Source organism: Leguminivora glycinivorella, chromosome Z (genome assembly GCF_023078275.1).
Source record: "Leguminivora glycinivorella isolate SPB_JAAS2020 chromosome Z, LegGlyc_1.1, whole genome shotgun sequence".
NCBI classification, from domain to species: domain Eukaryota; kingdom Metazoa; phylum Arthropoda; class Insecta; order Lepidoptera; family Tortricidae; genus Leguminivora; species Leguminivora glycinivorella.
This window is the reverse complement of record NC_062998.1, coordinates 4,017,916-4,044,229: the sequence shown is the minus strand read 5'-3', so window position 1 is coordinate 4,044,229 and position 26,314 is coordinate 4,017,916. Positions and strand designations below refer to the sequence as shown.

The 26,314-nt window shown below is 43.5% G+C and overlaps 2 protein-coding genes across 6 annotated transcripts in view; one reads left to right on the top strand and one right to left on the bottom strand.

Annotated features, from left to right (window-relative positions):
- The window catches only part of LOC125241056 (dual specificity mitogen-activated protein kinase kinase 7-like), a 43,906-nt gene that overhangs the window by 17,324 nt on the left and 268 nt on the right, over nucleotides 1-26,314 (bottom strand). For 3 of the 5 annotated variants that reach the window (XM_048149340.1, XM_048149345.1, XM_048149342.1), the window contains exons 2-14: nucleotides 25,669-25,751; nucleotides 18,406-18,549; nucleotides 16,795-16,885; nucleotides 16,025-16,161; nucleotides 15,325-15,504; nucleotides 13,573-13,719; nucleotides 13,393-13,469; nucleotides 12,668-12,806; nucleotides 6,780-6,907; nucleotides 5,941-6,042; nucleotides 5,513-5,594; nucleotides 5,335-5,435; nucleotides 1,464-1,582 (exon numbers count right to left, since the gene is read on the bottom strand). In XM_048149340.1, the coding sequence (XP_048005297.1) occupies nucleotides 1,464-1,582; nucleotides 5,335-5,435; nucleotides 5,513-5,594; nucleotides 5,941-6,042; nucleotides 6,780-6,907; nucleotides 12,668-12,806; nucleotides 13,393-13,469; nucleotides 13,573-13,719; nucleotides 15,325-15,504; nucleotides 16,025-16,161; nucleotides 16,795-16,885; nucleotides 18,406-18,549; nucleotides 25,669-25,751 (1,530 nt within the window). The remainder of the gene's footprint in view (nucleotides 1-1,463; nucleotides 1,583-5,334; nucleotides 5,436-5,512; nucleotides 5,595-5,940; nucleotides 6,043-6,779; nucleotides 6,908-12,667; nucleotides 12,807-13,392; nucleotides 13,470-13,572; nucleotides 13,720-15,324; nucleotides 15,505-16,024; nucleotides 16,162-16,794; nucleotides 16,886-18,405; nucleotides 18,550-25,668; nucleotides 25,752-26,314) is intronic. The other 2 variants (XM_048149343.1, XM_048149344.1) reach the window with 1 other exon arrangement.
- Nucleotides 20,592-21,955, top strand: LOC125241057. Its single transcript, XM_048149346.1, has 2 exons — nucleotides 20,592-21,716; nucleotides 21,814-21,955. The coding sequence occupies exon 1, from the start codon at nucleotides 20,671-20,673 to the stop codon at nucleotides 21,571-21,573; it is 903 nt and encodes a 300-aa protein (XP_048005303.1). The 5' UTR covers nucleotides 20,592-20,670; the 3' UTR covers nucleotides 21,574-21,716; nucleotides 21,814-21,955.

The window sequence follows — 26,314 nt, the reverse complement described above, 5'->3', positions numbered from 1 at the left end:
CAGACTTGGCGGGCGACTTTGTTTTATATGTAAGGCGTAGTGATGATATTTCGTTAGTGTGAGTTGCCCTGAAAAGATAAAGTAAAGCGACAGTGCAGAATGTAAAATGCGTTCACACATGTTTAGGCATATGTTACACAGGCACTTTTTGCCTAGTGTAAAAGTTTAGCTTAGGCACTGGTCCCACCAAAAGCGAGTAACCGATAAGCTATCGGCCATAGGAACGAACAAAAGATAGTCGCTCCTGTGTAAACAAAAGACGGAGGACGAACTATATATATCGCGTCTCTTTTATTTACAGGTCGATATACGAAAGCTGGCACGAATGAAACGTGAGTGACAAATGCATTGATATATCGTCACTACTTTGAAAAAATGTCGTATCTCACGCTGCTCCTTAAAGTTAAAACGCAGTAAGTCTATATGCATTCCATACATACTTACTACAATTTTACGAAGATACAAGTTTTTTTTAAAGTAGTGACGATATATAGTCTTAACTGTCAAGAGCCACCATTTTATTGGTTAGTCTGTCACACACCTACCTATGGATATTTGACTGCATAGGTACTCGTACGTATTTTCATTCACACATGTGTTCCATTCGTGCCAGCTCTTGTGAATAGACTAGTTTCCTACACTTAACACTTTCGCTACCAAGAACCCGACTGTCGGGCACACCGCTCGTAGAAGCGTAGCCGATTACATGGGGAAACCCGTATGTAGCGAAAATGTCGTAGCGCCGCGTAGAGCCCGGTTTCGAAAGTGTTAAAATAAAACATTTTATGCAGTGCACGAAATAAAGCACCACATTATTAGAAGAAAAATATGGACTGCGGTTATGTTTAAACATAATTTCTATTTAATAAGTCAAAGAGAAAGATATAAAGTAAATGAATTGACCGTGACGTCACTCCTCAGTATTTCCAAAGAGGATCGAATATTATAGAGTTACTGTCAAAGTAAAATGTGTAATCACAGTGCATAGACTGCCATCTCTCGACACAAGCTTAAAACTTTTAAACATCAATTTTGACAATTTAGATCATATTCTTAGCTTGATATGTGTTAAAATGTCATATATTAATATTAGCACCATCTAGCCGAGCGTCCCCCAAAGGTGTAACGCCATCTAGGCCACCGTACCTTTTTCTATATGGTTCTGAGGTACTTTATTTCTTAGACTGTAGTTGTATGTTTTTGGTATTTCATAGTAATTCCGTATTAGCAAATCGTTTTGACAGTTCTTACTCGCTTTTGATGGGGCGGACCAGTGCCTTAGGGCCAGTTGCATCAACCACATTTGACAGACACATCAGCGTCACGCAGCAGACGTCTATGGAACTTCCCATACAATAAAATTTAACGAACGCTTTAACGGTGACAGACGGTTTGGTGCAACCGACCCTTAGACGTCCATGTTAGTGAGTAGCCACACTATGCTGACTGTATTCTCCCCTCACCTGTATTAAGTAGCATGGTAACGGAATAGTGTTTACCGTCGTGTCCGAGCATGTGGTGCGGGCGGCCGGTGCGCGGCGGCGGCTCCGGGGACCGTCCCGTGCTGTGCTCGCGGCTTAGGCTGCAACAGGTGGAGCGGGTTAGACAGTGGGGGTAGGACCCACGAATTTAGGGGCAATGAATAACGGCTGCTGACCCCCCTCTGCCCGCCCTCAGCAGCCACGCACACAGAGCAAGCGCCCGTAAAGGCGGGGTCGCTACTCTTGAGAAAGATCTTCGTAAATGGATCGAAACATGTCGAACGTTATATCGACTTCACACGTGAGTAACCCGCTTAAAATATTTTAAATATGTTTGAGTCTCACGGGAGTGTTATAGTTAAAATAAATAAATATTGGGGGACACCTTACACAGATCTATCTAGCCCCAAACTAAGTAAAGCTTGTACTATGGGAGCTAGGCGACGATATACTTACTAATATAGATAAATACATACTTATATACATAGAAAACATCCATGACTCAGGAACAACTATCTGTGTTCATCACACAAATAAATGCCCTTACCGGGATTCGAACCAGGGACCGCGGCTTAACAGGCAGGGTCACTACGCGCTAGACCAGACCGGTCGTCAAATAAAAATAGTTTGTACTATTCTATCATCATACACGTCAGAAAGGGACAAACGAAATTAACTTTAGTAAACCTTTATGAGTAGTGGGTAACACACACATACTACACACTCCTTAACGAAGTGGTTTTTTTTTTTCAGAGGGCCTAGCGCGCGCCACCTAGTCACGTTTTGCCACCTAGTCAAACTTACATGCGAATTAACATATTATTCGCAATAGCCCTTCAATAACTTAATAGTGACAATGCATGTCTACAGGAACATGCTTGCCCAAACTTTCAAGTCTAAACATAAAACATAAACATAATTTTTTTTTAAAACAAGTATTGCATATTTACATTACATCCAACAAATACTTAAAATTATCGATGATTTACATTTGCCCGAACTAGGGAAACCCTGTGTTTCAGGCGAGAGGTACGGCAACTCTAATCACAGACAATATTCGGCTCGCACCAATGAGTTTTTATAAATGTCATTTGATATTTGCCAGTCGCTTTTCAGTGAAGGAAAACATCGTGAGGAAACCAGACTAATTCCAATAAGGTCTAGTTTACCCTTCGAGTTGGAAGGTCAGATGGCAGTCGCTTTCGTAAAAACTAGTGCCTACGCCAAATCTTGGGATTAGTTGTCAAAGCGGACCCCAGGCTCCCATGAGCCGGGGCAAAAGCCGGAATAACGGAAGGAGGATAGTGATTAAAATTAAAATTCCATCGATTATAAACAATAGTAACATCACTGGGTCTATATTGATAGCTTATAGATTTTTTCTTATTTCTTTGTATAATTTAAGCATGAAGATGCAACAAACAGACAAACGGTTACTTTCGCATTTAATGCATAAACTGTATAGCATAGCGTATATTAACAGTACACCCTAAAATATCATTTCGCATTCAATATCAGTAACAGAAAATCGCATAGCTCTCAATAAACAAAAATAACTAATACAACGAATAAGGGGTCTAATACAATATTATACTAGTACATAATAGAATTTAATTCTATTGGAAACGTGCGTGACAGAGTGCCGCTGACTGTCGCAAATACACGTCACCTTTTGGGCATGTCGAACATTAAAACAAATCTGACAACATACAATTTTTAATATAGAAAGGCACTGTTCCTACCGCGAGCTAGTAAGCTATGAGCTATCGGTTATAAAAACGAACAAAAGATAAGCACTCCCGGGCAAATAAAAGAGACACGGCGATTTTGATAGCTCACCGCTGGGCGAGTAACTATAAACATCGCCGTGTCCCTTTTATTTGCATGGGATTACCTTTTGTTCGTTTTTAAAGCCGATAGCTCATAGCTTACTAGCTCGTGGTTGGAACAGTGCCAAAAGCTGACGAAATGAAGGCAGCACCAGTCGTGCACGTAGTGAATTTTTTTTTTATCTTTATTGAGAAACAAACATCATACAACATAATGTCCGTCTATTACGGTTTCGCATAAGCAATGTCACTAAATATTATTGATTAATATTAAATAGCTTGCTAATATTACAGAATTGCAACACAGCAGGGTGACAAACAATATAGAGCGGAGCTGCCGAGGTATTCCCGATGAACAGTATGGGGTTCTTCAAAAAAGTGTACAAGTTTCTAATGGGTCGGCAACGCGCATGTGACACCCCGTGAATTGCAGACGTCCATAGGTTACGGTGACCGCTTTCCATCAGGCGGACCGTATACCTGTATGCCACCGACGTGGTATAAATAAAAATAGGTATACCTTAAATGGGTCTTACAAAATATTAACACTCTTTAATTATTGCGAAGTCCTGTAACATATTTTATATAGCGTTCTGCCTGCATCATCAGATCGGATCATATCGGATTGTCATTGGAATGTGGGTATAAATGTTGATGTATTTGATTGGTGAATTTCGAATTTTGCTGCCAGAAAGACCTGCAGGGTTAGCACATGATTGCCGCGAGATAAACTACCCGTCCTTACGTCATCAATACAGTTAGAAGAAGACGTGTGATATATCTCGCGGCGACATACTCTCGCAGTCATCATGTGCTAGGCCTACTGGCGCCTCAGTATCGCCGCCTTGCGACAAAAACGTTTCAGAAAACCTTCATTGCTCCAAATTTCTACCGAATCCGTTGGTAAAGTGCAAAAGTAAGTTGCAAGAAATGTACCACACCTGTTAGTAAACGTTTTATTATCAATACTGATTAAGTATCTTGTTTGCAGAAGTTTCATACTCTTTGTTTGACATCAAGTAAGAATGACACCGGACAAAGAACTCGTGGTCGCGGCAAACCTCGACGATGTTGGCGAGATGACCTTGACGCCTTTGATATAAAGGACTGGTGGAAAACAAATCAAGACCGGGATACGTGGAAAGGGAGGGGGGAGGCCTTGGCCCAGCAGTGAGACCCGCTCATTTAAACCAAAGAGGATTGCACAATATTACAATGGTAAGGAAACATAGCGTTCGCTTGTGAAATGCAAGAAGTAAAGTCGCCAAGCAAAATTGCATATTTATGAAGTGGTAAATAATAATATTTATTTGTATGATGCTGATGAGCACGGGTATTTGTTGCAGATTCATTATTTTAAAGAGGTGTTTTTTATGTATTTAAGTATTTATATGTGATTATTTGGTGCTGATAGCAACAGTGCATCATCAAACCCTGCCCGATTGCGATATAGATTGTACGCGCCGCGCTCTGAATTGATTGGAGCGGTCAATTTGTTTATCTCCAGTAGCTAGACCGACATCATACTATCTAACTTCTCACACCACGTCTTATTTCAGGTAAATGTAGGACTGATGTTGCGAATAACATTGATTTTATTGTAACTTTTTTGGTAGTGCCTTTAAGAAATCGCTTCGCTCAAATCACTCAGTCAAATACTCGCATTAGCAGCAAGATACAAGAAAATAAAATGCATATAAGTTCCCGTCGCGTAGCTCTGATAAGTGTTAAATTGTCCCCATGAGTATTTAAAATGTATATTTATATATCGCATCATGTATACCTTATAAGTAACTTTTGGTATAATAGTGTAAAAATCAAGTCATAGTTACTACTCAAATTGCACATATGTCCTTAGGAACACTATAAATCATTGGCTGTTTAGATACGTAAAGTAGTACGAGTACAAGTACAATGTACAGAATTCGAGACCAAAACATTTAGGGCCAATCACAGAGTCATAGAACGCTTTAACGGCTGCCTTAAAGTCTCGAATTCTGTACACACGCATCGGTATTACGTACCTCCTGTGACGGGGCGTCGCGTGCAGGTCGACCCGCGACCGCCGCTGTTGACTCTGGTGGTAGAACCTCTGTAGGACTATAGGACTAGTGTTTCCCGAGCTCTGTAAGTTGAATTATATTTTTATTAGTACACTATAGTATAATATTCACAAAGCAGTGTTATATTTTGGGTACGTACCGCGGGCGAGGGCCGCCACCGGTTGTCCGCGGAGACCCGCCGAGCCGGCGGCGGGGGTGGAGACGCGCATGCCTCTAGCGTCCTGCAAAAAAAATTAAAACATAAATATTAAAAGCATAAGCCTTCTTGACGCGAAGGTTAAAGTCAAATTTAGTTTCGCAAAGATGGCAACATATACAATGCACTAAGAAAATTTAGGTAAACTGTAGAAGGCAACTAAAATCTCAATGTGAAGATTATGTTTCCGGGCCAGGGGCCAGACAGACCCTCCAACGCGCACAGCCCCTATATATCAAACTTCTTACAATTCCGGTCAATCTGGTCTTCTAACAATTCCGGACAAGGGTCAGTTGATATTCTAGTTCGTCTATAGCGAGTTCACATGTCGTCTCTGTCGCTCGCCTGGTGTAAGGTGGAGACAGACTGACCTGCGCCGAGGGTAAGGCGAGTGGTTGGCGAAGTCGGTCTCGAGGCTGGCGGGCTGCGAGGAGCTGCCTCCGGCGTGCGGGCCTGCCGACGCCCACCACGCCCTGCACATTACAATATTATTAGTTGGCTCAGAAAAGGTCAACAACGAGGTTGAATAAACATAACATTTTGAAAAAACCCCCGACCGCGACATAGTAGACCGATTTTAATGAAACATGGCTAAGAACACTCCCGATTAACTCAGCTTTCAGACAAAAAAACTAAATCTAAATCGGTTCATCCGTTCGGGAGCTACGATGCCACAGACAGACAGACACACACAGACAGACAGACAGACACACACACAGCCAGACACGTCAAACATAAGTTATAAAACACCCCGTCGTTTTTGCGTCGAGGGTTAAAAAGATTTCCTTTGGCAGTATTCATCTTTATGAGGAAGCGCTGGTGACCTAGCGGTAACAGCGGTAAGAGAGTGCCGTCCAATCCGGAGGTCGCGGGTTCGAACCCTGGCTCGTACCATTGTTTTTCGGAACTTATGTGCGAAATATCATTTGACAATTGCCAGTCGCTCCCAATCCCAATAAGGCCTAGTTACCCCTCAGGTTGGAAGGTCAGATGGCAGTCGCTTTCGTAAAACTAGTGTCTACGCCAAATCTTGGGTTTATGTGATTTAGTTGTCAAAGCGGACCGAAGGCTCTCACGAGCCGTGGCGAATGCCGGGATAAAGCAAAGAGGATGACGATGGTCTAGGTGAGGGGGATTTTTATGGTCAACTATGTTTAAGGTTGATAAGCGTGAGTGTGTGCGTGTTGTGAAGGTGTAATACACTGGTTACCTTGCGGGTGTGGGAGTGAGCTCCACGTTCCACTGGCTGGTGACCATGTTCCTGACGGGTTGAGGCGTCACGGGCGCTTCGAATTCCCGCGCGCTTGTCACTGTGTGCGTCGCTGTTGTTGTCACGGTCTGTAAAAATTGTATGGGAATAAACGGGTGTCCTAATAGGTCAGAAGAAATTTGGTTACCATAATACAGTTTGTCACAATTTAAATTTTCTCTCAGTCTTGTGATGTAACCATGGCAAGATGGTGGAGATACCGAGACACAATACACTGACATTTGTGTTTTTTACTCGTGGCCACAGACTAGTCGAAGCGAAGACGTGCTCGCCCAGAAGGTACCTGTTTACCCTTGACTTGTATCTACCTAGGAGAGACGCGACAGTATTTTGACTACAGGATAGCGTTTTCATTTTGTTGTTTAGAGATAGTTTAAGACTCCTTACTCCTTAGAGCGCTCATCAATTTCACGAAACGGCCATCGATAGATGGCGTTGGCGCTCGGTACGCGAGCACCGGCAACTCAACGCGCGTTTCAACGCAGACACGAATAATCTTGATAGTTTTGAATTAAATTGCTAATAATATAATTTTCAATTTTATATGGGGACTCTTTATTTAATTTCATATTCATGGTATGGTAGTAGTAAATAAGGTATATGAATGTAGTAAAAGTATAGTATTAGTCTACATGTACATATTTAAATTCAGGTTTCCTAATTGATTGATTCAACAACCAACACCGCTGAGCCGAAACTACGAAAGCTAGAAAGTCGAAATTTGTATAGATTGCATTAACAAAATTTCGAAGAGATAAGAATCGATTATGAAAATTTACACCCCTAGTAGAGGGAAAAAGGGGGTGAAAATTTTAGTTAGGAACTTGAAATTAGAGAATAGTTTAATAGTGATTTCTGTTTTTTAGGGTTCCGTAGTCAACTAGGAACTCTTATAGTTTCGCCATGTCTGTCTGTCCATCCGTCCGTCCGTCCGTCCGTCCGTCCGTCCGCGGATAATCTCAGTAACCGTAAGCACTAGAAAGCTGAAATTTAGTAACAATATGTATATCAATCACGTCAACAAAGTGCAAAAATGAAAATTGGAAAAAAATGTTTTATTAGTGTAAAGTGTAAAGTGGGGGCTGATTTTTTTTTTCATTCCAACCCCAACGTGTGATATATTTTTGGATAGGTATTTAAAAAAGAATAAGGGTTTACTAAGATCGTTTTTTGATAATATTAATATTTTCGGAAATTATCACAGTTATACTGACTTTCATATTTTTATAAGAACAGCATGCACTTACGTCCAGAACAGTGACATTTGGTGCATTGGAACTGCTCATGATGTGTCACTTTTTAACCGTCGCCTCAAATCTGAGAGATTTGAGGCGAGGTTCTCAATTCGTCTGTATGTTTATTTATTTTTTTCATTTTTTTATGTTTGTTCCTCGATATCTCCGTTGTTACTGGACCGATTAAAAAAAAAATATTGAATGTATATGAATACAGATTGGTCCCGTTTTTCTCAGAACCCAGTTCTGATGATGGGATCCTGGAGTAATCGAGGGAACTCCTCGAATCTGAAAGGCATACGTATGGTGATTTTTGTGTTTTTAAAGGAACAGCATGCATTTAGGTACGGAACAGTGACATTTGGTGCAGTGGAACTGCTGATGATGGCCAGAACGGAACTTCTCAAATCTGAACGGCACGCTTATAGTGACTTTGGTATTTTTAAAAGAACAGCATGCACTTTCGTCCAGAACAGTGACATTTGGTGCAGTGGAACTGCTGATGATGGTCAGATCAGAACCGATCTTCTCAAATCTGAACGGAACACTTATAGTGACTTTGGTATTCTTATAAGAACATCATGCACTTACGTCCAGTCCAGAACAGTGATATTTGGTGCAGTGTGACAATAAAACAAAATGAACAAATAGTTACTACATTATTATTATATTTTATGAATGGCACTCTTATTTACTACATTCACAACAAATGTTTTGGAATAACTCCAGCATTAACTTGTTTACCAGCCTCAAACGCTTCTCAAACGGATCACACGCGGCACGCACCGTTTTCTTCACATTTCATCCCAAATACTCTCAATAATCTTTTTGAAATGATCTAGTCTAGGTTTATGATTTTATAAAAATTTAGTCTTCAAAGCATGTATGACCATACAAAGTAGTCTAATACGCCTAACCTGGAGGCCTGGGTGGCCACTCATGTTTCGGATAAAAAACTGCCAAATTAGTCTGAAACTACGCTAGAATACCATTTGCCGAATGTGCTGGAGGTGCGTCTTGTTGGGACACATGATACTCATTCCCAAGTTGCATCCTTTTTAACTTTAAGGCATTTTTTTCTCCAAAACCTTGGTTTTAAAGAAAAAAACGTTGATTTTAACACTTTTATCTGTAAGTACTGAAGGTAGTTTACCTCGCTTACATACTGCATCCCACACCTGGGCCGATGGTGAGCTCTGGAACCTAGGCACATTTTTCTAGTTGCCCGGAACGTTATCTATCCTCGGTACCCATAATAGTTTATTTTGGACACGTGGCGTCTGTTTTATCACATACAGATTCTGCTTATAAAAAATAACTCGTCACCTGCGTGCCGAGCAAGTATTTTGTTGGCACTTTACCTCTTTGTTTTTCTTAGACACTTCGGAAATTTCATGAACTTTGTGCTTGTATTTTATTAAAAGGAATATACTCTTCAGTTTAAATAAGAATTTGATGGCCTGTGATCCCTATATCTTTAGAACTGAGGTAAAATGTGAGTATTCGGACTTATTGGACACGGTGTACATGTTCGTTCTAAAAGTAGCTGATCAAGCATCGTCGGTTTGGAAAGCCTGCGGTAAAATTTTTGCTCATTACTATACATATTCGATTTAAAGGGTTTTGAGATTTAGGAAATAAAACAACGCTTTATTAGATTTAATTTAATAGCATTATGTAATTATAATCTCAATGTAAGTGCAAGCAGTCTTATTTACAATAAACTTAAAAGCGGAAACAAATATATGCAGAAAGAAAAAAAGAAGCTGTCAATACTGAATCCCCTAGGGTGGCTATGTATGAATAGCACAGAAAAGTATTAAAATAAAATAAAAACCGGCCAAAAGCGTGTCGGGCCACGCTCAGTGTAGGGTTCCGTAGTTTTCCGTATTTTTCTCAAAAACTAACCTATAAAGTTCAAAACAAATTTTCAAAGAAAGTCTTTGTAAAGTTCTACTTTTGTGATTTTTTTCATATTTTTAAACATATGGTTCAAAAGTTATAGCGATTATTTCCGAAAATATGAAAATTATCAAAAATCGATCTTAATAAAACCTAATTCATTTTTAAATAGCTATCTAACAATATATCACACGTTGGGGTTGAAATGAAAAAAAATATCTGCCCCCTCTTTACATGTAGGGGTACCCTAATAAAACATTTATTATTATTAACGACCTTCCACATATTTATAATGAGCCCAAACATGATGGGGTTATGATGAGGAGAATAGCAGTTCTGTTGACCACCTCTTGACTCCATCATGAGAACTTGGACCTCGTCTAGTTCGGTGGTGCTCGTCAGCCCAAATCTAATGAGCCCAAACATGATGGGGTTATGATGAGGAGAATAGCAGTTCTGTTGACCACCTCCTGACTCCATCATGAGACCCTGGACCTCATCTAGTTCGATGGTGCTCGTCAGCCCAAATCTAATGAGCCCAAACATGATGGGGTTATGATGAGGAGAATAGCAGTTCTGTTGACCACCTCCTGACTCCATCATGAGACCTTGGACCTCATCTAGTTCGATGGTGCTCGTCAGCCCAAATCTAATGAGCCCAAACATGATGGGGTTATGATGAGGAGAATAGCAGTTCTGTTGACCACCTCCTGACTCCATCATGAGACCTTGGACCTCATCTAGTTCGATGGTGCTCGTCAGCCCAAATCTAATGAGCCCGAACATGATGGGGTTATGATGAGGAGAATAGCAGTTCTGTTGGCCACCTCCTGACCCCGTCATGAGACCTTGGACCTCATCTAGTTCGATGGTGCTCGTCAGCCCAAATCTAATGAGCCCAAACATGATGGGGTTATGATGAGGAGAATAGCAGTTCTGTTGACCACCTCCTGACTCCATCATGAGACCTTGGACCTCATCTAGTTCGATGGTGCTCGTCAGCCCAAATCTAATGAGCCCAAACATGATGGGGTTATGATGAGGAGAATAGCAGTTCTGTTGGCCACCTCCTGACCCCGTCATGAGACCTTGGACCTCATCTAGTTCGATGGTGCTCGTCAGCCCAAATCTAATGAGCCCAAACATGATGGGGTTATGATGAGGAGAATAGCAGTTCTATTGACCACCTCCTGACTCCATCATGAGACCTTGGACCTCATCTAGATCGATGGTGCTCATCAGCCCAAATCTAATGAGCCCAAACATGGTGGAGTTATTATAAGTAGAATAGCAGTTCTGTTGAACATCTCCTGCCTGACTCCATCATCATGAGAACCAGAACCTCATCCTGGTCCCAAAATATAATAATAATTCAAACTCTCAACAAACTTCACGTATAACTTAAAATCCAAAATCATATGAAAAGCATGTCGAATGCTAAAATTGCATAAGGTGTAAAAAGGATCAAGATTTGTTTAGTCGCAGTTTACGGCACTTCTCGGAACTATCGAGCTGCTTACGAAAGCTAGGTGCGCCGGACGATCAAACGCAGGTCCGTTGTCTTCGAGCGCTCGGCGCAGACTGAGCGGGCTCGCGTTAGCACAGTGTCTTTTATTCGAATTTTAGGTGTTTTAAAAACATATCTATCGACAGAAAGGTATGTCTTATATGTATGATTTTTTTCTTATAGGTCAATAAGAAGTTCTAGTTTAGATAATATTATTTAAGAGTTACAAAAAATGCAGGAATCGCAGGAAAAATACATAATGTAAACCTCTTTTTATCGAAAAAATGGGGAGGATACGGAAGGTTATTTATCCACCATTTCAAGTAAATCTTAAAATGTCAAAGTATTAGCTAACTCGTACAGGATATAACAAATAGGATTGTGATCATTTATTACCCCAAATAACATTTTTAACAGCACAATCACGATTCTAAACGAGCTATCCCACTATGAAAATTGAAAACGTCTTCCGAAAAAACTGATTTTTCGGAAGTATAAAAAGACATATTTTAAAGTAGTACCAATTGACTTGCTAGCTTAAGATATGTACTTTTAGGAACATTATCATTTTTTTAATAATCATTTATAGTTTCTTTATAATTTTGAATGAAAAAGGTTCTATTTTGCAAAAAACGCTCGTCTTTAGGAATAAGGCCTCTTAAACTTTCACGGGCATGATATGTGTCATAAGACTCCTGTAGACCAGTTGCATGTACCACACAGCGTATGAAGTTGATGTTGTCGTCCGCGCGGACCCGTCCGCGCCACTCTAAAACGCTCCCTGAAGTTAACACATATTAGTCCAGCGCGGATCGCTCCGCGCGGTCGGTCCGCGTGACACTAAAACCAGCCTATGAAAATTCCCATACATGGTCTCGCAACAGGGCGACGTGTGCGGAGTGCATGTCAAACAATTGAAGCTCATACAAGTGTCCAGGCCCCGTAGCCACACCTCGGACACTGGCGATCAAATATATGTAAGAGGCGCGTTCCTAGCACACAGTCTAAGCTCGTGTAGGTGTACGCGTAACGTGCTTGTATGAGTGAGATATGACAGGTCAACCGTTCGCGTTTTTGACAGGCGGTAACTGTGAGGTAACCGAGAGCGGGAGTGGCCATACTGTACGATAGTACTCTTTATTATACTGTGGTATTAGTATCTATTGTTGAGTTTGTTGACTCACCTTGGCGGGTGTAGGATGTCCCCCGGTGATGTTGGCGTACCAATCCGCCACGGACACGTTACTCCTGCCCGACTTCACTACGAACGGGTGCTCTAACAGCTTCGCGTACTTCGGCCGCTGTCTGTAGTTCTTCGTTAGACTGGGCAAATCAACCATGTATTGACTTAAAAATTACTTTCATTGAGTGAACAAAGATGTAAAGCCTGATCAGAAATATATGACTACGCGCTATTATTATTATATTATATTTATTTATTTGGAGATCCAACAGCTATGACATAAGTATATAAGACATAGTAGATACGGGAAGCCAATTACAGGAACTCACTGGTAGTGACAATTTATATAAAATAGGTACTAAAGTTGCGCACAGTCGCAACCACAAGTGAACAAAACTGTCGTACATATCAAATTATACACTATCATAATAAGGTATTGAAATTTAAGATGAGATCAAACTGTCGTACATATCTACATCGTACATGTCGTACATATCGCTAAGTTGAACAATTTTTAAGACAACAATTTTTTTCATTGAACTGCCACCGGATACATACACGAGATTAACAGCGCACTCTTGACAATCCTCAAATATTTCTGGCTCAGGCTTTCAATTATTTTTATTTTGTGAAAGCTCAACAATTTTAGTTTTCCATATTGACAGGATCAAATACGTAAATTACTAAAGAAATCATTCGTTTATAACTTTATATAATGACACATACCATTGTGATACGAAAGACTTGAACTCCGGAGAAAAGTTGCTGTCCTCCGGCAGTTGCGGCGGGTCGTCTGATATCACCTGCCATGAACAATGGAAAAATTATTATTGAAAAACAATTTATATCTAAAATCTTTCAGTGCTCTCACTGTTGTTCTCAGTCCTTGAAAATGGATAATCTTACCTTGGTGAGCACTTCGAAATCGTTCTGGCAGTTCATGTAAGGGAAGACGCCGGTAGCGAGTTCGACCAGCGATATGCCGAGCGACCACACGTCGGCTCGTATGTCGTAGTCGGGCCGTTGAGGGTCCGGCGGGTCGATCCGTTCAGGCTGCAAACACAATGGATGGTTTTAATGGCCGCTGTACACATGGGGCCAACGGTTGTACCAACCCTTGGTGGAACCCCTTGGCCAAGCGTGTAGAGGGCTACTTGGACGTATGTTGGCAGTTGGCGCTAGCGCTGGCCGGCCAAACGACTGGTGTCGGTTTTTTGTCCACACATCAAAGGATCTTGACACCAATGGCCAACTGCGTTCACACGTTGGCGCCTCATTCAGTTTGTCGTCAGCCGTCAGAGAGGACAATCGTGAAAGATTTACGAAAATAATAAGATTATCTATACCAATAATAGTGTTGATTTTAGGAAATACCCGTACCCCTTGCAAATGTTTAATGTATTGGCTAAAAAAGATAAAATGTGCTCTTCAGAATATTTAAAAAATTGTTAATGTTTCAGATAATTTAATTTTATCACGAGGTTATTATTTATTAATTTAATTTTGATGACTCAAGCAAATTTGCTCGCGCTAGATGGCGGCCCTTCGGTCAGCTGTTCAAAATAGTTCTGCTTATTCCCATGGCAAGTAATTCGTGACTAGTCGGCCGTTGATGCCAACCCTTTAATACTAAACATACTACATTACATATGTTATTGTCTAAACATACCGTACCATACTTGGAAGCGACCAGTCGTCCGCTGATGCCAAAGTCACTTACGGCCTAGCCACGACAATGGTCTAAGGCGTTTTGCGGCAGCGGCAAGCGATAAGTCACAAAAACAAAAACGCAGCGCGCGCGAGGCATGCCACGACTCGCGCCGCTGTTCGAAATCGCGCGCGGGTTTCACGGGCCTACCCGCGGCAGCGGCGCGCGGGGCGGCGCGCGACTCGAACAACTGTAGCGCGCCGCGCGGGCACCGCCACGACATTACAGCGGCGCGACCGGCCTAGGCGGCTAGACGGGGCTAGCGATTCCGCGCGAAACAAAACATTGTTTTTATTATGAGCGTCTTGAACCCGAAACCTTTATTTAATGAAAATTGAATTGTACTTTCGAGTATGTAGTATGTAATAATGTTTTCAAACATATTTTTGTATAGTATTTATTCGTATTTACTCTTAATTTTTTTCTAAGTGTTTATTTATATTAAGTATCATTTAACTAGCCATAAAATAAATTCCATGTACTTAGTCATCACACATATTCTCTTGTACAAGACGTAATTGACTAATTAAAGCATTCTATGCACTTTAGATTCATATTCGACAGTAAAAAACATGTTTTTAAATATGAAAACGTTCTGGCCGCTCCTAGGCCCTGCCGCCGATTTTAAAAGTACGTGGCATGGCTAGCGCCCGCGCGCGTTTCCCGCGCAGCCCAGCCGCCCCGCTCGCCGCCTTAGACCATTGTCGTGGCTAGGCCGTTAGCTTCACGTTCCCGCGTTCCTCCAGTATGTCACCCTCTAATATCAACCATATTTTACACTTATACTCTATATACTTACTGCCATATACGCCGCGCAGCCGGCACTCCTAGTCTTAGCTTTGGAGTCGACCAGTCGCCCGCTGATGCCAAAGTCACATAGCTTCACGATTCCTCGCTCGTCCAGTACGTCACCCTTTCACATCAACCATAGTTATACAGTCTAAACTTACCGCCATATACGCCGCGCACCCTGCGCTCCTAGTCTTAGCCTTAGAGTCGACCAGTCGCCCGCTGATGCCGAAATCACATAGCTTCACGTTCCCGCGCTCGTCCAGTAGTATGTTGCTCGGTTTCACGTCGCGATGGATCACGCCGTGAGTGTCTTTCAGGTACGATAGGGCGTTCACCGTCTAAAAGAAAAGTATAAGTTTACGATACGTCATTTAGAGCGGCAATTGATATAAATAGAACTGAAAATAGGCACAATGGTTGTTGACTTGCGGAAATTGCCTCCCAACAAGGGCCAAACTATACACAGGTATGATGATGATACGATGGTCCAGGGTTCGAATCCAGATAAGGACATTTATTTGTGTGATAAACACAGATATGCGTGCCTAAGTCAAGGATGGAAGTATGTATTTATTAGCTCTCTGCTTAGTTTGGGTCTAGATTGATCTGTGTAAGGTTTCTCCACAATACTTATTTATTAGGCTGGTCCACACAGAGCCAGGCACGTTGCGAAGCATTGTGCTCACACAGCAAACGCCAAACGTGCCGTGAACGATAGGTCACTTGGACTAGCAAAACGCTCGCACTGCCTCGGCCGGGGCACGTCAACATAGTACGTATGCCGCGCGAGGAAATTGCCTCACGACGTGCCTCTCTCTGTGTGGACCTGGCTATTGTTTATTTGAATACTAGACTCACCGCGACGGTGACCTTGCCGAGTATAGCCTCCGGTATGGGCGCGGCGAGCCGCTTTAGCAGCTTGTCGAAACAGGACGCCATCAGCTCCATGCAGATCCACACGTCCGCGTCCGTCACGAAGCAGCCGAGACAACGCACTGCGAACGACACGATATTTTATAAAATAGAATAGAAAACAATAAAAAAAAGAAAGAAAGAAGCGCTGGTGGCCTAGCGGTAGGTGCGTGCGAACCCCGGCTCGTACCAATGAGTTTTTCGAAACTTATGTGCGAAATGTCATTTAATATTTGCCAGTCGCTTTTCGGTGAAGGATAACGTCGTGAACATGAACGTGCACTCAAGCCTTAGGCCGGAAGTACACTATATATATGAACATAGGTCTGTATAGGGAACTTGAATGTAGTTAAAATAAAATATTTTATACCATGTACGAAATAAAACATCAGATAATTATAAGAAAAACATGGACAGAAGTTATTTTTAAATACAATTTCTATTTAATAAGTTTGGTAGAAATATATAAAGTAACTGAGTTGACCGTGACGTCACTCAATTCAATTTCATATAAATTCCATATTAGCAAGTCGTTCAAATTCGTTTTGACAGTTCTTAAAAAGAAGCTGATTTGACTAGGATGCAAGTAGCCTATTCATCCCTTTTTCTCCGACGTGAAAGAAACCGACGGCATGATGCCTATGATTATATTTCTATGACAGTTTACTTTCGACCTTACACTCACACACATCTTGCCATATTCAAACATTACATACCTATGTACTGGCAGTCGTGTGAGCCCAAAACGACATCGAGATCCATCAGGATGCGTTTCGTCTCCTCAGAGTTGCCGGATCGCCGCATTTGCTGTCAACAAACATTACTAATTAGACCAAGTATTATGACAATAGAAATAAGCTGGAATTAAACTGTTTTGAAAAGAACATACTTCAATCTCTAAAATGAGGAGGCACACTCAAAGGTTATGACAGATGGCGCCACCTTATTAGTCCATTGCACAGATAAAGAATTTCATACGTGAGAGCGAGTAGAAGATATTTTTTTCTCTTTCTCACATATGAATGTCAGTGACACTTGCACAGGCGGCGCCTGGCGGGATAAAATGTCAGCGTGCCTCGTCATTAGTTCATTTTCAATACGTTGTAAAGGGTTAAAGAAAGTACCATTAAAGCGCGCGCATTCCTGAACTTTGACGTGGGCGGAATCATTGACAAAAAATTGATTGATTGACTGCCATCTCAGAATTAAAACACAGAATTAAAACACTTGAACTTCAGTTTTGACCCATATATTTCAATTCACCGTAGCCGAGAATCAAACAAATGTCCATCTGAACCATAAGGTACTGGTCTCATCAAAAGTGAGTAAGCGATGAGCTATCGGCTAAAGAAAGTGACAAAAGATAGTCGCTTCCGTGTAAATAAAAAAGAGAGCGAGCGATTTATAGTTCATCGCTGGGCGACGAACTATAACTTGCTCGCGCTATCATGGCATCTCTTTCATTATACGGGAGCGACTATCTTTTGTTAGTTTAGAATAGAATAGAAATCATTTATTCAGGCAACACATCAATAAGTACAAATCAATAGATAAAATAGGATAAAAAGTTGCACAAAGTAAAAACTAGTAATAACAATGTGAGGCCTAAAATGGTCTCCACTCAGCATTGCAGCTGACACGGCTAGCGTGGTCAACGGCGCTGGTTTCTGTGGAGCCAGCGGCGTTTCTATCTGTGGTTTCTATCGCTGATAGCTCTTCGCTTTCTCGCTTTTGGTGGGACCAGTGCCTAATGAATATTTATTTCCTCTGTTACGGAGTTATTTAGGTTTAACCCTTAAATGCATGAATTTTTCTTTTAACGAGATATTAATATATGTGATAGACAATGGTTTTCAGACACTGGGAAAAATAATAAAAAAAATATTTAAGATCGATTTTTATACTAAATCAGTGTTAGAAAGTTAAATAGGCCAAATTTTATTTATATAAATATATCGTAATTGCTAAGTTTAATTAAAAAAAATACTACTATTAAAAAGGTACACTATTTGTGAAACCTTTATGATAAAATGTTAAAACATAAACTAATTACTAACTCCGAAAAAATCAGCCTAAATCACATACTAAAAATCGCCATTGTCCTGTTTTTTTTTCACTTTTCCGCCATTTCATCTTAATCCTTAAATAATAAATCATTATATTATTTAATTTATTTAATTGTATATTAAATAATAATAAATAATGAATAATAATTAAGCAATAAATGTGATTTTGGATAGCTACATATCGAGCCACGGGCCATCAAATATATGATGCATATATACATCACCATGCATTTAAGGGTTAAGGTCATAGTAAGATATTACCTTGACGGCAATGACGGCGCCCGAGGGCTTGTGCATCATCTTGACCACGTGCCCGCAGGTGCCGCTGCCGAGCTCCCCCAGCTGTATGAGGTCGTCCACGTTGGACCGGTACTGCACGTTGTTCACGGTCAGGTTGCCGCTCACCTGATCACAGAACATTTTCTTTCACATAGAAAAGTATTATAGATAGTCAAGACAGCAAATTTATCACTTAAATGAAAGTATCAAATAAATTAAACAAACAAAGTCGCGAAATTCCAATTTTCTATAGGACGATAAACCTCTACATTATTCAAATTGGCTTTTTTTAGCGACACGATTTGCTTGAACTTCTATAAGTGCTCACTGTATTCAAGGATAAAAGCCCATTTTTAATGCACTCTAAGCAAGTTTTCCGTAAACTTGTTAATGCATGATTTGACAGAAAAGACAGATAGATGGTCGTGAGTTCTAACCTCTCCGGCGCGCAAGTTTTAATCATTTTGTTTTAAAAAAAATGGGATAGATACGAAATTGGAGCGCATTTGGAGCAATGATTCTAAGTAAGCGTATATTTGTATGGCATTACTGCAGTTTAGCAATAGTGTTTCATATCACAACCATAAAGAGAATGCTTATACATCATTAAATATTTAAAGGACTGTCTCAAATTACCAATCACCGGAATAAATGTATTAATAATTACACATGAAAAAACACTATTTCACACCCTACCATGATTTTTCTCACTTAATGGTCTCACTGGAAGAACAGTGCTAGAAATCACCAGCAGTATGCTAAGGTGAGGCCATTTTGTGGCACTTTATTGCTTTTTATATATCTTAAAAATTGTTTATTGTCTGTGTGCTTACGAATACATCATTATTCTATTCTATTTGGAAATTACTCTATAAATTTTGACAGTAATTACAGAGTCCACAAATTAAGCTGTGTGTAAGTCTTAGGTGGGGGTGTTAGGTGGGGGTAGGTGCGTCAGTTCAGGTGTGCGATGCTGAGCTCACAATGTCTACCTCTACAAGTCTACCATACCACGTCCCCGTCGTCCATGGCACTGCCGCTAATCTGATTTCGATTGGATTGCTAGTTTCGTTGCTCGGACTCCCGGCTCCGCTTATGGAGTAGGTGGCATAAGCGGACTATACACACCTGCCTGCGTATGTCCTGCGCAGTTGAACGCCGTACGTCGGGATGCAGGAGTCCTGGGGGCTGAGACCTACAGGGGGTCGGGGTGTTGTTATCCCCTTAGGACGATACGCCCTTTTCGGTCCGAATTTCGGACTAAACGGTTGCCCTGCAGCTAGCCACTGCAGGGTAGTGGACACGCGTCCCGTACGGTTGAGGTGGTACGGTCCGCTGGCCAGATGTGGGGGGGGTGTTCTCTGGGAGGACGCTGGGGCTCGGCCATGCTGACGGGGCGAGGGCGGGTGGAACCACTGGAGGAAATGGGATCGTTTCCTTCAGCCACTCGTCTGCAGCACCTGATGTCGCGCATGAGACCCAACCCAATGCATCTATACCTTCCGGGTATTCCTGGTGTACACTTTAGCTACATCCCCAACGTTGCGGGCTCCATGGAGGGTGGGAAGCACGGGAGGTGAATTATAAAAAATACAAACAATGGAGAAACAAAGATCCAACCCCAAAAACCAGCAGCAGGTCGCAGCTTCCACGGAAGCGCCTTGCGCTAACAAGGGAACGGTCGCAGCTTCCTCGGAAGCGCCTGAACCCAAGGCCACAACGACCAATGCTCCCGCCACTGATGTGGCTGGTGAGCAACAGTGGCAACAGGTCTCAAAACGCAAGCGCACGCCGTCAGACATGCGCAAAAAACAAAAACGCGCGGCCCTACGCGCAGAAAAACAAGCCGCAGATAGGGACGGACGGCAACCAGCCGTCGCAGGACAGCCGACAAAGGCCCCTGCTGCTGATGTCAGCGCGAAGCAACCGCAACGCCCCGGCGAAAGCCAGGGTGGGGCACCGCAGCGCGCCGACAAAGGTGCACGTCCTGCACCGGGCGCGAAGGAGAAATCTAACGCGACCGAGAAAGCGAGGCGCAAACGTGGGGGCAGAGGGAAGAAGGGAAAAGCGGAGCCAGACAAGCAGACTGGCACGGGCCCAGTACCCAAACGTCCTCGCCCCGACGACACACTATCGCCGATAACAAGCTTTCCTAAGCGAACCAAAACTTCCACTGGTTCGGGTGTGGTAAGGAAGGCCGTCTCCTACGCTGACACTGTAGTCCTAAACGACCTGTATGTCGCAGTGATGACGGAACCCTTTAAGGACCTTACACCGGAACAAGTGGAAGAATTAAAGCTGACTCTGGAGACCAGCATCGTAGATCTGGTGGGCACTCCGAGCTCCAGCCCACACGCTCCGCACTGGCCCTCCTTCCGTGGGAAACCTTTCCACAGTGAAGGAGTGCTGAAACTACAGTGCGAGAGCAAAAGGGACGTAGAGTGGCTCAAGGACACCATAGCCACCTGCGTGTCACCAATTCCCGACACAAAACTGGTCGTGAAGCGCCAAATTGACATTCCCCGACGGGTGAAGTCCGCTGTTCTGCTACCAAGCTGTTCGGAAGACGTCAGGACGATCCAGATCCTCCTACGTAGACAGAACCCTTGGTATCAGGTCAGCAGCTGGTCGCTTTACAATGTCGAGCGCCATGAAGGGACTACGTCTGGAGCCTTCCTGGTTCTCGGCATCCCGGCAGACCAGATTCCGGGAATTATAGCAAGGGAGCGTAGGCTTGCCTATAAACTGGGCAATGCCTACATCCGATTCTTCAACAGCAGTGGCAAGCTGCTTGATGCGCCGCCACCTGTTGAGACTGCGACGGCTACTGTAGTGAGCGGTGCCCTCTCCGCTGCGAAGCAGAGAGAATGCACCGCTCCTAATACAGAAGCTGGCGCGTCGGTGTCGGAGGTTAGCGAACCGAGCTCCGTCGAAAGACAGAGCTCGACAGGCGAACCTGCGGTCCCCCATCCAACCTCCAGCGCAAGCGAGAGGGCGGAAGGGGCGTCAGCCTGCCCGCTGACAACCCCGCGCGAGGACGCTGATGACAGCGACCTTGAGAGGGATGTCGCGCAGCTGATGGACCACGACGCCCCGCTAGAATCGGACGAGGAGATGAGCATCAAAGATGGCTCCTCCACCCCTAACTAACGTCACACAAACCAACCTCCAGCATAAACAAGCCGCAACGGCTACCTTGCGAAGAATGCTGGAGGTCAACAACGAGGCCGTCGCCCTTATCCAGGAGCCGTGGATAAGGAAGGGCAGAATCTGCGGTCTAAACAACATCGGAGGTAAGCTACTTCTGGACACAACTGTAACCAATCCACGCACTTGCATATATATCCCCAAACAAATCAACGCAGTTTTAATGAATGAGTTCTGTTCCAGAGACTTGACTACGGTCAGGCTCCAGAGTAACTGCGCCAGCAGCCCAGAGTTAATCATAGCGTCTGCCTACCTGCCGGGCGACGCGGACATACCGACGGTCGAGCTGGCAAACCTCATCCAATACTGCGAAAACAAGAAGCTTGAGCTGATCGTCTCGGCGGATGCGAACGCGCACCACAGGCTGTGGGGCAGCGAATCTTCCAATAGACGAGGTGAGGACCTAGTAGAGTTTCTATTCTCCACCAACCTTAAGCTCATGAACAGGGGGTCGGAACCCACGTTCGTGACCTCCAGATTCCAAACTATTATCGACATCACACTCGCTACGGAAAGAGCATCGCAAATGATCTCCGATTGGCACGTGTCAAATGACCTGTCATGCTCCGACCATAGATGGGTAAGATACAAACTAAGCGTTGAGACTCCAAAACCTGAACCCTGGCGCAACCCGAGACGTACGGACCGCGTCAAGTTCAACAGGTTATTGTCTAGCAATCCGGAACTCGCAGTGCTCCCAGGAAGCTACGCGGAACCTGCTGACATAGAGGCACACGTAAATAAACTAACAGATATACTAACGGAAACGTTTACTAGCACTTGTCCACTAACAACACCCTCGACTAAGGCCGACAGCCGGAAAGGCTGGTGGGGACCTGAACTCGAGAAACTGCGAGGAAAACTTCGCAAACTGTTCAATAGAGCAAAGAATACTAGGAGGGCGACCGACTGGGAAGCGTACAAAGCGACCCAAGCGCTGTACAAAAATCGCATCCGAGAACGGAAACGCGATTGCTGGAGGGCCTTCTGCACCAACATCGAGACCAACTCTCAGGCTGCCAGGGTAAAAAATATTCTCTCCAGCGACCCCGCCAGAAATGTAGGCTCCCTGAGGAAAACTGATAACAGCTACACGACTACCGACAGTGAGACTTGCAAGCTGTTACTCGACACACACTTCCCCGACTGCTCCGTCACGGAGGAGACTTCATGGGAAGGGGCGGACAGGCAAAGGTTAGTACAACCAACTGCAGCCGCCATGGACACTGCCACTAGAGCCGTAACACTGGAAAAGGTACTATGGGCAATAAACAGTTTCTCTCCATACAAGGCGGCTGGGCTAGACGGCATCTTCCCGGGACTCCTCCAGTGGGGTAAGGACATCATCGCGCCGCACCTAATAGTAATCTACAGAGCCTGCCTAATTCACGGTTACATCCCTGTGAAATGGAGAGAAGTAAAAGTGGTATTCATACCCAAACCAGGTAAGAACGATTATACGCAACCAAAGGCATATAGGCCAATAAGCCTGACATCCTTCCTACTAAAAACAATGGAAAGGCTCTGCGATCGCGATCTCAGAGACGGGGCACTGCTGCGTAATCCTCTTCACCACCAACAACACGCCTATTCCTCAGGCAAATCAACGGAATCTGCACTACATAGTGTGATATCACCAATAGAAGATGCTCTATCAACTAAATCATCAGCACTTGTAGCCTTCATCGACGTAGAAGGGGCTTTCGACAAGACGCAATTCAACAGCATAAGCCAAGCACTGCTAAACCATGGCGCTGACCAGACCATATCCTCATGGATTGACAGCATGCTAAGGAACAGAGCAGTGCAGGTAAACGTGAATAGCAACACAAGGGCCATTGTATCCAGAGGCTGCCCGCAGGGAGGGGTAATCTCGCCACTCTTGTGGAACCTCGTGGTTGACAGCCTCATTAGAGCGCTCAACGAGGCCGGCTATTATACCGTGGGCTATGCAGACGATGTAGCTATCCTCATTAGAGGGAAGTTCGAGCCAGTCCTATGCGACCTAATGCAGGGCGCGCTCAAAATCGTCGAACAATGGTGCTCGGAGCAGGGACTATCCGTAAATCCATCCAAAACTGAATTAGTACTGTTCACGAAAAAGCGTAGTATGAGGAACCTTCAGTTACCTAAGCTCCAGGGAGTGACACTAGCACTTACCAGAGAGGTAAAGTATTTAGGTGTCACACTGGATGACAAACTGCTATGGAATAAACATCTTGAAAATAAACTAGACAAAGCCCGCATCACATTCTGGCAGTGCAAGAGACTTCTGGGTAAGACCTGGGGCCTTCACCCAAGAATTACCATGTGGTTATATACTGCTGTGATACGGCCTATTCTTGCATACGGCGCTGTGGTTTGGTGGCCTAGAACCAAACTCACCACAGCGAGGAATAAACTGCAGCGTTTCCAAAGGTTAGCAAGCATTGCTACCACGGGCTGCATGCGAACTACACCCTCAGAGGCCCTGGAGGTCCTTTTAGGACTACCGCCCCTGGACCTATTCATACAGCAAGAGGCGGCCTCCGCGGCGGTGAGGCTTAAATCACTCAACCTCTGGGGTGCATCAAACGGGGCTCACACCATGATCCTTAGGAACGCCATTGACTACCAACCACTAATGATGGCTCCTAATGACAGGGTACCCAAAGTATACGTCTTCAACAGAAAATACAACATACAACTTGTTGAGGAGGAAAACGATTGGTCGAGAATACACGAACTACGCATATACACCGACGGTTCTAAAACCAAGACAGGGTCGGGTGCGGGCGTGTATTCTCCCGAAATAAACACGCATATCTCAACAGCCTTAGGCGAATATAGCTCCATCTACCAATGTGAATGCTTCGCCATTATACAGGCTGCCAACGCAGTGGCTAAGCGACGTATCACAAACCAAGAGATACGCATCGTGTCTGACAGCGCTGCAGTACTGCGAGCCCTAGATAGTAAGACCATTCAGTCCGGGCTCATACTAGAGTGCCACCGAGCATTGCAGGTGATAGGGTCAAACAACCTAGTCACGCTACAATGGATAAAGGGGCACAGCGGCTCTCTAGGGAACGACGCAGCAGACGAGCTGGCCAGAAAAGGTTCGGACCGGAAAGCGACTGGGCCAATCCCGATGCTTCCCTTACCGTTTGGTCAACTCAGGTCATGGATGCGTCAAAAAACCAGAACACAACACGCTGAACAATGGGCAAACACCAGTACCTGTAGACATTCCCGGGAAGTAGTGCCACACCCGGATGCGCGCTTAACAAAGCGCCTACTAACTCTGAATAGAGCATCGCTACGAATAATCGTAGGCAACATTACTGGACACTGCCTAACAAACATTTACATGTTATAGGTAAGACCGACAGCCCTCTATGCCGAGGATGCCTGTCGGCCGAAGAAACGGTCGCCCACGTCATCCTGGAGTGCGAGGGAGTGAACACACAACGGGCTCAAATCCTCAAAACGACGAGGTCACTCCGAGAAGCCTGTGGAGACACCAGGAGGATCCTGCGCTTCTGGGCGGAGTTAGGCTGGCTAGACCCCTAGCTGGCAAATACAGCACGCACAATGGCCTCTATCTTTGAGGCTAAGTGCGGAAACCGGAGCCCATAACCATAAGTCTCTATTAAGTTCCTAAACTATGGACAATGGACATTTTTGTACAGTCACCAGCAATAACATGATACACTTCTAAGGCTGCAAAACTATGTGACACACTCTTATTCAGCTCTTTTCTTGAAGGTTGTATCAGTTTGGAAATACTAACAGTTCATTCCACAGTTTTGCAATTGTCAGTATAAAATATCAAACACAAACAGTTTCAAAAACACGGGCTTCTGTGCCAGCAGTGGGCAAAGTACGGTTTTTATCTGGCCCTCCACCGGTCTTTCAAAATAGTGTGTGATATGGCCAGCATTGTAGTTAAAATACATTTTTGGTAAAAATTTGACCTTCATCTTGGAATTTTTTCAAATTGGCCTGCAATTAAAAAAATTAGCCCACCACTGTTCTATGCATATGGGATGAACTTACCTTGTGGACTTCCCTCATCCTGTTCTCAGTTTCCGCTGCATGTGGCGACCGTGGTGGGAATGCTGGTATGTCCTTGCCAAACACTGCAACAAGGTAAACCAAGTTTATGCATTATGTTATGTACTCAACATGCTTTTGTGTCTATTGAAGTTCACATAATATTGTTAGTAATCTGATGTGAATGAAAACTTTTTCCAATTTATCCAAGGATATTTTACGAAATGACTAATAACATTAATATTGAACTGCATTATATATGACCTTAGTACAGATTTGTATGTAGGAAATAATTGAAAACTCTGGATAATGTGCCTTATTTCATTACACCCGAATATATTGTATCTAGTAAACAATGATTAAAAACACAGACATATCTCTCTTGTACCCAATTTGTTTTCTAGAGGCACTGAACAAGAATGAATGCTCATTGGCTAAAAAACAGATTTTCAAGTAAAATATCCATTGCCCACTGTAATTTAACTCAATTTTAGCGTCTTTGTGGATCCATTAATCGAATTTAGAGCATACTGAATGAAATATTTACGTAAAAAAACACACGACCATGACTCCATCGACAATTGGACGACCCAAATGGCTGGCATGGATTTTCACAGCCAGATAGCGAAATGCAGTGAATAATGGGTAG